Raw genomic sequence first — 14,398 nt, 5'->3', positions numbered from 1 at the left:
TAAACTCTAATGCATGATGAAAAAAAGAGAACTTCATAAAAGCCTTCTCCCAAGAGAAAAGACAGCACTTACTACGATATATGTATTTTGATGAACAAACATACTAAGCGGTGTTTAACATATTTTCTTACATAATGATGACTTTCAACGGAATGTATATAGGAAATTATGATTTACCCGAGTGTTGAATATCAATAGTTGTTGCACTTTTTGTGTTGTAGGCAGAATGGACGGGGACATCGTATGCTGATGGCGGTGAATGGTGCCCAGAGTCAGCAGATACTAGATGACTGAGAGTCGATGTTTGAGAAGTAGGATCAACCTTGACAGGGAATCGAAGAGCCTGCATCCTTTTAAATGCTGTTTCAAAAGCTACTGTAAGTAGCTGTGATTCCGACATTCCCGAGTTTTGAGTGGACATCACTCTATCAATAGCCTGCATTAAAAATCCGTCCAAAGCAGGATCTCCATGATTTAAAGCTGATGGATAGGTTTTGTTTGCCTCTGCTGTGTGAGATGGATAGTTTGCATGGTGTTTAGCCCCTGGTGATTCTGTCAATGGGGCCATAACTGTCGATGTTTCTATGACGTTATGGGGAACTGATTCGTGTAGCTGTTTCTGTTCAGTATTTCTTTGTGTTTGTGTAATGTTTGGCATACTAGAAGGACCATGGCTCAAGAGTGTGTCTACTTGTCTATATTGTGTGTCTAATTTGTTTGACTGACCAACTGCTGATGTTGTGATTATGTCAGGATGTTGAACAGTTCCGGGTATCCCATTTACTTGGGTTCCAGTTGGGGAGTGTAAAATGTTTGACTGACTTGGGAAATTGTTAAATGTAGGTGGCATTACTCTGTCGTTAGAGTACGCCGTTTGAGTTTTGCCATTCTCTTGGGTTGGAGGTAGTGAGTTTAAAATTAGTGACTGTGTTGGGAAATTACTAAATTTCGATGGTGTAACTCTGTCAGTGTTGTGAGCAATCTCAGCTGTGCCATTCACATGAGGGGTCGGTGTGGAATGTAAGATGTGAGACTGTATAGGGGAATGGCGAAATGTCGATGGTGTGGCGGTGTCGGGGTTATGAGCAGGTTCAACAACGCCATTCACTTGTGGCGCGGGTGGTGAATGTAAGATGTCTGACTGTCGTGACAAATAGCTAAATGTCGATGGTGTGGCGGTGTCAGGGTTATGAGCAGGTTCAACTACGCCATTCACTTGTGGCGCGGGTGGTGAATGTAAGATGTCTGACTGTCGTGTCAAATAGCTAAATGTCGATGGTGTGGCGGTGTCAGGGTTATGAGCAATGTCAACTATGCCATTCACATGCGGCGCGGGTGGGGAGCGGACGATTTGTGACTGTCTTGAGGAATGGCGAAATGTCGATGGTGTGACGGTGTCTGGATAATAAACAGATTTAGTTATGTCATTCACTTGGGTTTCTGTGGGGGCGTGCGCGATGTTTGATCGCACTTCAGCGGGTAAATAGGTCACACTTGCTGCAGTTTCTGGAGTGGCAGTGGTTGCACTGACTGCCATGTCACTTACAGGATTGTTCTTCGAATTAATTTGAGATGCAGCCAGTTGTTTAGTTAAAAGATTCTTTAACTCGGGCGGAAGATTTAGGGATGTGGACATAATGGCAGCACCAAGGTTAGACGTGCCCACTTTTTGTGCAAGAGCAGCTAAAGCAGTTTGTATTTGTTCGTTTCCAGCAGCTTTAATACTATTCGCGGGCTGATAAGTAGGAACTGTTGTGGTTGGTGGTGTTGTAGTTGTAGTAGTTGTGGTTGTAGTGGTTGTTGGGGTCGTGGTAGTTGTGGTTGTAGTGGTTGTTGTGGTTGTTGTTGGAGTAGTAGTCGTTGTAGTTGTTGTTGGCGTTGTAGTAGTTATGGTTGTCGTAATAGGTGTAGGAGGTGGCTGCTGTTTTTCCTGCAGCAGTACTGCATTAATCATCGACATGAGTGTTTGCTCCAGTCCAACGCCCGAGCTCAAACTGTTCATCATCTCTGCCATTATAGCGGCATCTGACAAAACTTCCACTGTTGTAGGGACAGTCGTAGTCGTTGTTGTTGTAGTTGTGGTGGTCGTGGGTGGTGTAGTAGGTGGCTCATGTTGTATCCTCAGAGTGTCCAGTAGAGCTCTGAGCGTTCGTTCCAATGCGCTTCCAGGTGAAATGTTTGCTGAAAATAGTATTTGTATACCCGGGACATCAGCAGAGTGAGAGCACTTCGATTCCCACATCATGGACACAACACAACAGCCAAGCTGTTCGTTTGGTGAACACATTAGCACTACCAACAGAACATAAGGAAAATCGATCTTGCGCTATTACCTCAAAGTAGGTTTTGTTCCATGAGACACAGTAACTTCGCTGTTTATATATTAGGAGCGACAACAGTTCCTGCCTATTTCCCCAGAATTTCCTGCTTCTAGAAAATCTGGTGAGCATATATATACCAGCATAGGGGTTATCATGGCAGTATACTTTGGAATGATAAACATGGACCCAAAGGGGGAAGCAGGGGTACCCCGACAGTTTGTCTAACGGCTGTAGTATTGCAGAGTGCATTCACTCACAGATACCGAACCTCTCACCTTGTGGAATGTGAACGTCAATGAACCATACGTTAGAGAATCAGTTGGAAAGTGAAACCGTCATTGCAGTTCAAATGAAATATTTTTTTTCTTTTCACTTATTGTCGTAATTATTAATCAACAAAGCAACACTGTCCTACAAATAGTTTAGTAATGTTTTGTCATGTTTCGAGGTAATCCATTTATTCCGACTGAAATCTGTTCTTTCATTTATACACATGCAAAATACGAATGGCCACGTAGAGTTTCTCACAATCTGTCAGACTGCACGCTGGAGTAACTGCCCTTTGATAAAGGGAAGCTACTCTTATTTATGTCTCTTTAGTAAGCGTTGCATGGCATACCTTTGCTAAAGGTCATCGAATGTCAACCTCTGGACAAGAAGTGGACATATCACACTGATAAAGTGAGTAACAGATCTAAAGACATGAAAACTAGTGCCCACGCTTGATAGTTGTGCTGTGTTTGTCTTATCCCCAGTGAGACTCCTATTTCTCCAGATTCACCAATGAATCATTTTAATCAGGTCGCAAGCGCTGCGCGGTTTGTAAACACTGGAAACAGTGCATTACTATTCTATAAATGCGTATGTCTCCTAAACAGTTTTCATCCTTTGGATTTTATACTGTAAAGTTATCTACCTGTTATGGAATGAATAGTGAATACCAGCAAGTGTATTACCAGATAGTCTGTTCGAAGCAACAGGTGGATCAGGATTTGTGCGGGAAGCATCCACTGGATGTGTTTCAGGTGCATGTGCGCCGTGTGGAGAAGGTGCATTTGCAATCATCTGAGGTACCGAAGTGGTCGGTGGAGGTGTTGACGGTGGCGGAGGAAGTGTTGACGGGGCTGGAGTGGTAGGTGGATCTGAAATTCCATTTTATATTTTGATGAGTAAAACAACATATAGTGTATGTGTCAAGTACATTTTAACTCTAATCACCACAAGTATTTCACGAGTACAAATACTTAAATACCCTTGTTTTCAGTTGGACCCATACGTGCTTACATGGCTTGACACGTGTCAAGAATTGAAATGTGACATCATTAATGGTAATAATCTGTTGATGGTACCTGTAGAGTCTGGCATTTCATAAGGAGTATCAATTCCCAGCTGATCCATTTTGTGAAGCCATGCCACAAACGCGGGAGAGCCTATTGGCGGCGGGTTGTACGGATCTAAAAACGACATTTCAACAATACAATATACTTCGGCATATTAACAGACGTATTTGCATTTTATCAATTTTATGGCCAGAATTGTTTTTACATTTCAAAAATATGATACTAAATTAGCACATTCGCGTTTCAGGCGCAGCTGTAAGTGCTGCAAGGTCATGTAAAGTGAGACAGATGTATTTGACTTACCATTCATTGTGTTGCCGCCCATTCCGCCATACATTCCTCCGCCGATTCCATTCATTCCTCCGCCCATTCCATTCATTCCTCCGCCCATTCCATTCATTCCTCCTCCCATTCCATTCATTCCTCCGCCCATTCCATTCATTCCTCCGCCCATTCCATTCATTCCCCCTCCCATTCCATTCATTCCCCCTCCCATTCCATTCATACGCCCACCCATTCCGCCCACTGCGCCTCCCATCACATTCATGTTACCCATTCCCCCTCCCATTCCCCCTCCCATTCCACCACCCATAGTGCCCCTTCTTCCCATACCATTCATACCACTCATTTGGCCTGGGCCCCCCATACCATTCATACCACCTGGGTTACCTCCCATACCATTCATACCACCTGGGTTACCTCCCATACCATTCATACCACCTGGGTTACCTCCCATACCATTCATACCACCTGGGTTACCTCCCATACCATTCATACCACCAGGGTTACCTCCCATACCATTCATACCACCTCCCATTGACGCGCTCATCATGCCTTGCCTTCCATTCATGACGCCCACAGGACCTCCCATTCCATTCATGCCACCCATTGGACCTCTCATTGCTCCACCCCCACCATTCATGCCATTCATGACACCATTGGGACTTCCCATCCCATTCATTACACCGTTGTGACTTCCCATCCCATTCATAGCACCGTTGGGACTTCCCATCCCATTCATGGCACCGTTGGGACTTCCCATACCATTCATGGCACCGTTGGGACTCCCCATCCCATTCATGGCACCGTTGGGACTTCCAATCCCATTCATAGCACCTTTGGGACTTCCCATCCCATTCATGGCACCGTTGGGACTCCCCATCCCATTCATGGCACCGTTGGGACTTCCCATCCCATTCATGGCACCGTTGGGACTTCCCATCCCATTCATGGCACCGTTGGGACTTCCCATCCCATTCATGGCACGGTTGGGACTTCCCATTCGATTCAGGCCACCATCAGGACCTCTTCCATTGCCGCTCATTCCATTCATGACACCACTAGGACCTCCTCCATTGATCTGATTGCCAGGTTCATATCGCGTGCTGGAAACACCGTTGACTTGTTGCTGCTTCATTACTTGTTGATTGGATGGATAGGTTGCTACTCCAACAGGATGGTTACTTGGTGGATGCGCCTGTCCAGCTTGATTCTGTGCAGTGGAAACTCCATGTACCTGTTGTCCATTCGAGAAAGTCTCCCCACTACTTGGTATCTGGTAATTTGCAGTCTGTGACTGACTTTGAGTGTGACTGTGTGTGTAACCATAATACGCAAGGGTCCTGTTCGGTTTGGGCTGTAATTGCGTTGGCTGATACTGTTGTACCGGTTGTTGTCCTTGCTGCATTGAACTAGAAAGGACTGGCGGTTGTTGTATTTGCTGTTGTCCCTGTTGTATTGGATTGTTAGGAGCCGACGGTTTTTGCATCGGATTCGAAACGTATGCAGATTGTTGTATCTGCTGTTGTGCTCCTTGTACCGGCATTGGATTGGAAGGAGCCATGGGTTGTTGTATCTGCTGTTGTGCTCCTTGTACCGGCAGTGGATTGGAAGGAGCCATGGGCTGTTGTATCTGCTGTTGTGCTCCCTGCACCGGCATTGGATTTGAAGGAGCCATTGGTTGTTGTATCTGTTGTTGTGGTCCTTGCACTGGTATCGGATTGGAAGGAGCCATGGACTGTTGTATATGCTGTTGTGCTCCTTGTACCGGCATTGGATTTGAAGGAGCCATGGGCTGTTGTATCTGCTGTTGTGCACCTTGTACCGGCATTGGATTTGAAGGAGCCATGGGTTGTTGTATCTGTTGTTGTGCTCCTTGCACTGGCATCGGATTGGGAGGAGCCATGGACTGTTGTATATGCTGTTGTGCTCCTTGTACTGGCATCGGATTGGGAGGAGCCATGGGCTGTTGTATCTGCTGTTGTGCTCCTTGTACCGGCATTGGATTTTGCTGTTGTGCTCCTTGTACCGGCATTGGATTGGAAGGAGCCATGGGTTGTTGTATCTGTTGTTGTGCTCCTTGCACTGGCATCGGATTGGGAGGAGCCATGGACTGTTGTATCTGCTGTTGTGCTCCTTGTTGCATTGTGTGGGAAGGACCTATCAGTTGCTGTGCCTGTTGCATTCCAGGTTGCGTTGAACTAGGTTGATATGCAGATTGTTGTATGTGGTTTTGTCCTCCCAGTATCGATGTTGGGTTGGAAGGAGCCATATGTTGTACCTGCTGTACCTTATGAATTGGGTTGGAAGGAGCCATCGACTGTTGTACGTGCGGTTGTGCTCCTTGTACCGGCATTGGATTAGAAGGATAGATCGGCTGTTGTGCCTGCCGTTGTATATGTTGCATTGAACTAGATGGATATGCAGACTGTTGTCTTTGCTGTTGTCCTCCTCGTTGTTGCACGGGATTGGAAGGACCCATGGGCTGTTGTTCAAGGTGCTGACCATGTTGCATCGAAACAGAAGCATCTGGAGACTGATGTACATACTGTTGTCCTCGATGTTGCAGTGGATCAGAAGGTGCCATTGGCTGGTGTGCCTGTTGTTGCCCTTGTTCTTGCATTGGATTGGATGGCGCTACCGACATCCGTGCTGAAACAGAAGGATCTACGGACTGGTGTGTTTGCTGTTGTCCTCTTTGTGGCCATTGGTTAGAAAGGGTCATTGGTTGTTGTACCTTCTGTTGTCCTTGTTGCGTCGAAATAGAAGGATACTCTGACAGTTGCCGTTGCTGTCGTCCAGCGTGTTGTTGCACTGGACTGGGAGGAGACATCGGCTGCAGTACATGTTTTTCTGTTTGTTGCTGTGCGGAATGGAAAGACGAGACAGACTGTTGATAAGAATGTTTGGTTCCGCTTGGCTGACCTTGTGCACTGGTATAGGCAACAGGTCCTGTATTTCTTGATGTTCCCCGGTCGTGGTGAGAAGGATGTGAATTATGATTGGTTGGAGAGGCGTTCTGTCCTTGCTGATTTGAAACTGCGGAGGGTCCATGGTGGCTGTCTGGGACAATTAACGGTGCATCAACAAATGGTGACTTTGGTGATGAATTTTGTTGGTTGAAAACGGTGCCATGTGTTGTGTATCGATCCCGTCTCGTACCAGTTCTTGTACTAAGTGGATCAGCTGGATTTACCACATCATATTGTGATCCTGACGGTTTAGAAGACTTAATGTGAAACGAATTGCCATTGTGTGTGGAATAGAATGTAGAAGACGGAAATTGTTGATTTTGTGAATGGATGTTAATATTAGCAGGGGACAATATCGGCAGTCTGGTAGACATCATTGATCCGGAATCTGTATGCATCTGATCATTCCGCCGTTCTGCAGCAGCTCCATTTCCTGGAATTGCAGACACATTGTCAACGGCTGTCATTATTTCTGGATCTGATACATTTGTTATGAACTTCGTCGTGCTCTGATTTGTTCGATAGGACGAGTGTGTTTTTGTTGTTGGTTTATTCATTCGTTCATATCTAGTAATGTCATTTCCGTTAGGGTGGACTTTGAAAATGTCTCCTTGGTTTGGAGGCCCATCGCCAACGCTAATAAAAGCTACTGTTGAACCCTTCTTGCCACCATTGGTTGCATTTCTTTCACCAGTGTAATAATAGGCTTCGGAGACTGGTAAAACGTCTCTGCTTTTTCCGGACCCTTGTAAAGGCAGTGTCTTCACGGCTGGAAATGGTGACAGAGGATGTCTTGATTCGCCAGGTCCCTGTGAATGAGATTTGTTAGACTTCAAAGGCTCTTGAAGTTGTTTCATGTCTGTAGATTTAGATGAATATATCTCAGGCATAGCCGGCATACCCCCTCGTATGATTATTCTCCTGTGATTTGATCTCGGTGTGCTAGAGACATCCATTTCATGCGTTCGTCCTTGATGTAACTGATCGTATCCTGAACCCTGTTGTTCTTGTTGTTGCTGCTGTTGTTGGCGATGTGTTAGCTGTTGTTGTTTCATCTGATGTTTGGACAGGCTCGATGACTGATCAGGATGTATCGTTGACAGCCGTTGTTCACGAAGATTCCTATGTTGTTGCTGCTGCTGCTGTTGATATCGTAGTTGTTGTGCTCGCTCCTTCATCTGAACCTGTGAGATGCTGTGAGCCTGATCGGAACGCCCCGGTGCTGTTTGTTGCTGACGGAGAGCTAAACGGTTTTGCTGCAGTTGTAACTTTTGCATTTCTTGTTCACGCTGTTTCATCTGCATCTGAGATAGACTAGTTGCTTGCTCGGGACTTCCTGTTGAAAGGCGTTGCTGGTGGATAGCTGAACGGTCATGATGCTGGGCAGTGCTGTCTCTCATATTTGCCGCCATCTGTGGATGTCTTGTCGTCATTGAGTGTAGACGTTGCTGCTTGTCTTCAAATGAACCTTGTCCATGTGCAGACAATGTTGTCCTCTTGGGTGACAACCCATTTATATCTCTGTTCAAATTATTTCTTTGGACCAGTTTATTTTGACCCATGTCTGACTTTTGAATCCTACCACTGTTTATATCATTTGCTGACTGGGTCGTCCTCAATCCATTAAAATCTATCTGGCGATTGCCCCCAGATGGTCGTGAGTGGCCTGTACCACGTGTACTGGATGGCATGGCACCTCTGCCTGCTATTGCTGGCACGAGATCCATGTTATTACTGTACTGGCCTGTCCCTCCTGGTTTCCATTCCGTTGACTGATACCTCCCTTGTGAGCTTATACTTGTTTCTGCATTCTCCCGTGCATTCAATTGTCTACTAGCCCTCTGTGGGAAAGTCTGCCCATTTCGTACAGAGTTCTGTTGTTGGTTTGGGTTCCGGTTATATCCTGCAATAAAACAGCAATATATAAAACAATTAATTAAATTCAGTAGACGTGTATATCAACAGATGTATAACTACTGTCACATAAGGGCATATACTAGAAATGGTATATTAATGTTACAGATGTACAGAGCTTTGGTGAACGATCGGAAGAGCACACAGACTTGAGCACGATACCTGAATGGAAGAACAATGCAACACTACGCAATGTTACAATTCCTTAAATGTCACCAATGAGTAAGCGAACATTTGCCACTCGCGTTTTGAGGGATTTTTAACGACAACACACAATACAGTTGTTTCCTAAAATGTTCAATAAGACAGGTGCTTGTATTTGTTCAGTAAAAAGTGAAGCGGTATCCTGGAGTCCCAAATACTCTAGTGGCATGCAATAACAAGAATTTGATCTGAAAATCTGCATGACAGGCAAAGACGAATCCTTGATTTCGTAAAACGTAAACTGTGAACTTACTGAAGCCGGTTATCTGTGCTGAAGCATCGTTGTGGCTAAGAAGCAGAACTAGAACAATTATCGCACACGCTGCCATCATGATACCTGAAAATGTGAATCGGTTACATATGATCAAAAGTTACGAGGTTATACTCAAACTGGGGCTTCTATCCATTTGCGATAGAGTTTGAAAGAACTTGTAGTTCACAATGGCTAAAAACGAACAGAACAATAACAGATTAACTGGTTTAAAGACTGTTTAGTCTACGAGACACGTTCATGCCTGCAGTTTGTATTGCGTCTTATGGTGAGTAGTCCCGCCTCACGGTGAGTATTTCAGTGTTCCATATCTAAAAAGCTACAATAAAAGCAACGCCGATAATGATAGTATTTCTGGGTACTTCCAGGTATCGAAGGAAACAAAAATGAACTAAGTGATATCTTCAACATATAACAGCTATAGAGGATCAAATGTCCTTAACACTGTTGGTCTTCCGACTTCTTATATTACAATACCTTCTCATTACTTCAAAACTGATAATCCCTACTGGTAATATCAAGTTATATCAGCCATGTTTCCACATGGTAGTTACAACCAAAGGACAACTGTAGAGTAATACTTACATAATAACTTTAAACGCACATGTGCTCAGTTGAATCCAGTATCATTATTCTTTATAAGCTGAACTTGCCAATTTATATCGTTGCTCTTAACAACGTTCGCATTCCATAGGAAAGCCGAATATTTTTGCATATATTTTGCAGATATTTTATTCACTCATTTAAATCTGGCTTCGTAGAATGATTTTGAAAATAATTTTTAATAAATAACGAGATTTGTCCGTCCACGTGTTTGACGAAACGTCAAATAAGGTTTGACACGGCGTCTTACCTCCATCGTCCGATGTTTCAGCTCATTATGCGAAATAAACACAACGTACAGGTAAAGAACGGACTTCAGCACAAATGTATCTCATCCGCTGACAAATATACATGTGTTGCAATCATACGTTTGTACACCTGAGATTGTGTCCAATGTAGATGGTCTAGATTTACACAACAACAACAACAATGTGAAAGTGAACTACAAAACTCATTTGGTAATAACAATCTATGTAGCCCTAGTTTATCACAAACAAATTAACAATAAACACGGGTACATACATAGTGATCGTTTAGCAAGAGTCCTCCCATCTAGCTCCATACCTCAAACTTCCCACAAACAGCAATCCAAATGTAAGAAATGTTACATTCGTAGTCAAACTGGCACGTTTCTTTTCCTTCACATGCTGAGTTTTTAGAAGCAATAGGATTGTTCGTTTTGTCCAATAAATCACGCGTGACAGATTGTAATTAAACGGAGAGCAGCCATCAATCATAGCAAGGAAAGGCACGGGGACAGGGTGAGATCGTGTACACAGCTCTTTTCGTATTGGGAAACTTATTATTCACTGTTTTATTTTAGAATTTTGTTTCAACAGTTCGTGCTGGTCAGCTGCTTTGACAGGTAAAAAGTGAAAAGGGTGATATAATATACATCATAAGTACTTTGAACCTTTTCAACAAAATATTCACCGGTCGTTAACTTGAACTTTTCATTATTACTCCACACACATATCGGTTCACATGAAGCATTAACGTAGCCATAACATTTCACGTTTCAGCGTTTAAACTCGTTAGCCATCGCTTACGAAATATCACATCCTTTATATTCGTCAGCCATCGCAAGCAAGTTGTTACGCTCATTAAACTGATCAGCCATTGTTTACGAATCCGTTAATCATCGCTTACAAACACGCTTGTGACACGTTTTACACTTGTGAGCCATTTCTTATAAAGTGCCGTTATTAAACGTCATCTGTTATACCTTAAACAGGAGCATGTGGTTCCGCACTTCACAATACATTTAGTCGCAGATTCTGAGCGTATACATGTTTTTGGCAAACACGTGTACAATAATTCATCCTAAAGTGATCAATTTTTATATTACGGAAGTGAGATGAGTAAATTGAATTCTTCAACGAAAATGATTGATTGAGTTTTGTCACTACAAAGCATTATTCAACTTTTTGTTGGCCATTAGTGTTCAGGGGCACGTGTTCTTGTGGCGAAACATCATATATTCTGGAGGCAATTGAAAACTGCAACTGAACGCTGGATACATTCAACTGTATAATATAGATAGTAATAATTTTATTGTGCAGTGTTTGCCTCGTCAAACAGCTACAGCGCTATATATGACTTACAACAGGTATTACGACTTAATCGTGTAGGATATCACCCATAACCCAATTCCAATGATAACATGGATTCATAAAGAGGTATATTGGTGGAACAGTTTCATATTCGAGTGTATTTCATGAAGTAGTATATGACTGGTATAATAGTTTTAACTTCAAATACTGTGTTGCATAGGGGTAATGTAGTTTCTTGTCTGAAACAGGTTTTCGAAAGGCCGCATTATGATGGGAACGGAGTTTTATTCTGGAGTATACGTGTATGTTTCAGATTCTGATATACCACTGATGATAGAGTGGAGTGGTAGAGTGGAGCGGTAGAGCGGAGCGGTAGATGCACGATGACAACTTCATATATCTGGTAAACTTTATTAAACTGATTATTTTTAAGGAACATGATATTTGATTGTGGTGTGTGTACAGTATTGTAAGAGGCAGTGTATGTATGGTACAGTATCTAGGTCCTGGGGCATTTACATGGTTTACTGCTCTATTGTCTGGCAATGGCGTCAGGGCGTAGATAGTGATGGACATCAGCATAGTGTCTACGTTCAACATACCAATGAAAGTCATAAAATGTTTATGTCAACGCCGGGATACTGGCGTAATTGAATCCAAAAAAGTGCTTCTTTGGAAACAGGTAATCTTGGGCGGAATATATTTTTGATATAGTCAGGCGTAAATGAATCCGAAAAAATAAACGCTTCTTTTGAAGCTCGTGACTAGTAATTTGGGGTGGAACAATCTTCTTTTATATATGCTGGCGTAATGTAAACCGAAAAAGACAAGTCTTTCTTTTGGAAGCACCTGCCTAGTAATTTTGGTTGGAACAATCGTCTTCTATATGCAAAATCAAATAAATATAGTAGTTGCGTCAATGGTCGGCGTTTTAAACGTTTAATAAATTATCAACGTCCAAACAAAGTTGACACATAACATATATACATTCCAGTGTTCCGTCGATCTTTTGTGAAAAGGATATATGAGATCTAGAATGGTTTAACACCTCAGTGTTTTTTAACCGAAACTAAAGTGATGTATATCTTGGGTGTTTACCACATAATCACAGGCTCACACTGGTATATTTCCTCACAAACTATCAAACACAAGGGACGCATTTATTGATCAGGGTGCACAGTATTCCTGGCGCTACGTCATTTGTAAGCCCTTGATAAACGATGCAGTTACGATAGCTCATAGCATTACGAACTGTTTGGAGTCGGGATTATTCACATCGAATTGTGTTGTACAGTGCCTCCCACATCGATATCTTTATTTAAAATGTTTGGCGAATATCATCATCCAGATGTTGAGGATTATATTATCAGAATCCCTCGTGGATTGAAAGGTCGGTAATTTGTTATAAACGTCCGTCCTTTGATGCTTTTGAATGTTCCTTTGATTTCCTAAAGCAATGCTTTATTACAGACAGTAGTAAAAAAACAACTAGACAAAATGAAAATAAGACAAAACTTGTTGCCTGGGCGCCCTAAATGTCTTGAAACAAATGAAAAATTACATTGTTCCTACCTCTGACAAGAAAACAAACCCCAAAGTACCAACACACGTACTTCTATTTACATTTCCGAATACAGACCCGTGAAGATCCGGGGTAGAATAGGCCCTCAGTAATCTATGCTTGCCATAAATGCCAGCTATGCTTGTCGCAAGAGGCAACTATCGAGATCGGGTGGTCAAGCTCGCAGACACATGTCATTGGGTCCTAATTACGCAGATCAATGCTCATGCTGTTTATCACTGGAGTGTCTGGTCCAGACTCGATTATTTACAGACCGCCGCCATATAACTGGAATATTGCTTTGTTGTTGCGTAAAACCCCACTCACTCACCCTAATATAGTCTTGAAATGTATCCCCGTGAAATATCCATGCATATATTATAAATGAAAAGAAACACATTGCAAGTAAATGCAATACTTTTGCACTATAGAACAAAAGACAATTGTTTTTTTACGAAACAATAAAAAAAAACTGTAAAGATACTTAGTCTACAATTTGTCCAAGTTTAGATACGTTTAAGCTTACATGCTTGAGTTGAAGCTGTTGAACCTGGAGCGTGACGGCTTGAAATTTCTCATTCGTCAACCAGACAGATTTATGATATTTATACAGATTAAAAATTATAAAACTGTAATTTTCAAGGCGTTAATTGATTTAAGCACGATCTCTGTCACGACACAGAGAAAGAAACTGCTTTGTTAACACTACATACCTTTACATCACTTTGATTCTTACTTCTTTTTAACATAAGTTAATATGTATTTCCTTGTCGTCTTGACATAGAGCAACATAAATACTTGGCAAGTCCCTTCTGGCCTCTCTTGTGTTTGTAAACTAACACTCGTAATTTGATACCGACAGCGCTTAAATTATTTTGTCCAAGAAGTTGAGATTACTTGCTTTTCAAACATGCACCAATTAGATTGTACAGGCAGACACCTATTATGATATCAAATATTGTGAGTGTGCTTGTTAAATACTACACTAAAAAAAACCCAATAATCCTTTCAGATGGAAATGGTCTATAGATTATACTCGAGTCTTGTCATAACAATTCGGAGATGTCAACTTGATACTTCAAGCAATCGCATGTGGAATCTTCTACGCTGGTCGGGTTTCAAATCAAACTCATGTGTTTCTAAAAAGCATCATTTCAGCGAAAATGTCTTACAGAGCTCCTATTGTCAGTATACTGGGTATAGTGTGGGTAACATGCATTACATATGTTGTTGCATGTCGGGTCTTTGACGTCTGCAACAACGACGACAACGAACAAGATGCCAACAAACCTGGAATTATCATGAGGGCGAACTGGGATTCAAATTCACGATAGCAGGTTTCTGTCATGGCTCAGGGAACACTTCTACGCATTAAAAAAT

At 42.5% G+C, this 14,398-nt stretch overlaps 1 protein-coding gene across 11 annotated transcripts in view; it reads right to left on the bottom strand.

The window, feature by feature from the left end:
- The window catches only part of LOC137256601 (uncharacterized), a 36,849-nt gene extending 26,325 nt beyond the window's left edge, over positions 1–10,524 (bottom strand). For 7 of the 11 annotated variants that reach the window (XM_067794496.1, XM_067794539.1, XM_067794504.1 and 4 more), the window contains exons 1-6: positions 10,427–10,523; positions 9,284–9,367; positions 3,965–8,815; positions 3,671–3,775; positions 3,278–3,463; positions 178–2,181 (exon numbers count right to left, since the gene is read on the bottom strand). In XM_067794496.1, coding sequence (XP_067650597.1) covers positions 178–2,181; positions 3,278–3,463; positions 3,671–3,775; positions 3,965–8,815; positions 9,284–9,367; positions 10,427–10,466 — 7,270 coding nt within the window. In that variant the 5' untranslated portion in view covers positions 10,467–10,523. Of the gene's footprint in view, positions 1–177; positions 2,182–3,277; positions 3,464–3,670; positions 3,776–3,964; positions 8,816–9,283; positions 9,368–10,426 lie in introns of all 11 variants that reach the window. The other 4 variants (XM_067794512.1, XM_067794548.1, XM_067794530.1 and 1 more) reach the window with 4 other exon arrangements.
- Between the last annotated feature and the right edge of the window lie 3,874 nt (positions 10,525–14,398).

This window comes from Haliotis asinina, chromosome 1 (genome assembly GCF_037392515.1).
Source record: "Haliotis asinina isolate JCU_RB_2024 chromosome 1, JCU_Hal_asi_v2, whole genome shotgun sequence".
NCBI classification, from domain to species: domain Eukaryota; kingdom Metazoa; phylum Mollusca; class Gastropoda; order Lepetellida; family Haliotidae; genus Haliotis; species Haliotis asinina.
Note: the sequence above shows the minus strand (reverse complement) of the source record. Positions and strands in the feature narration are given on the sequence as shown.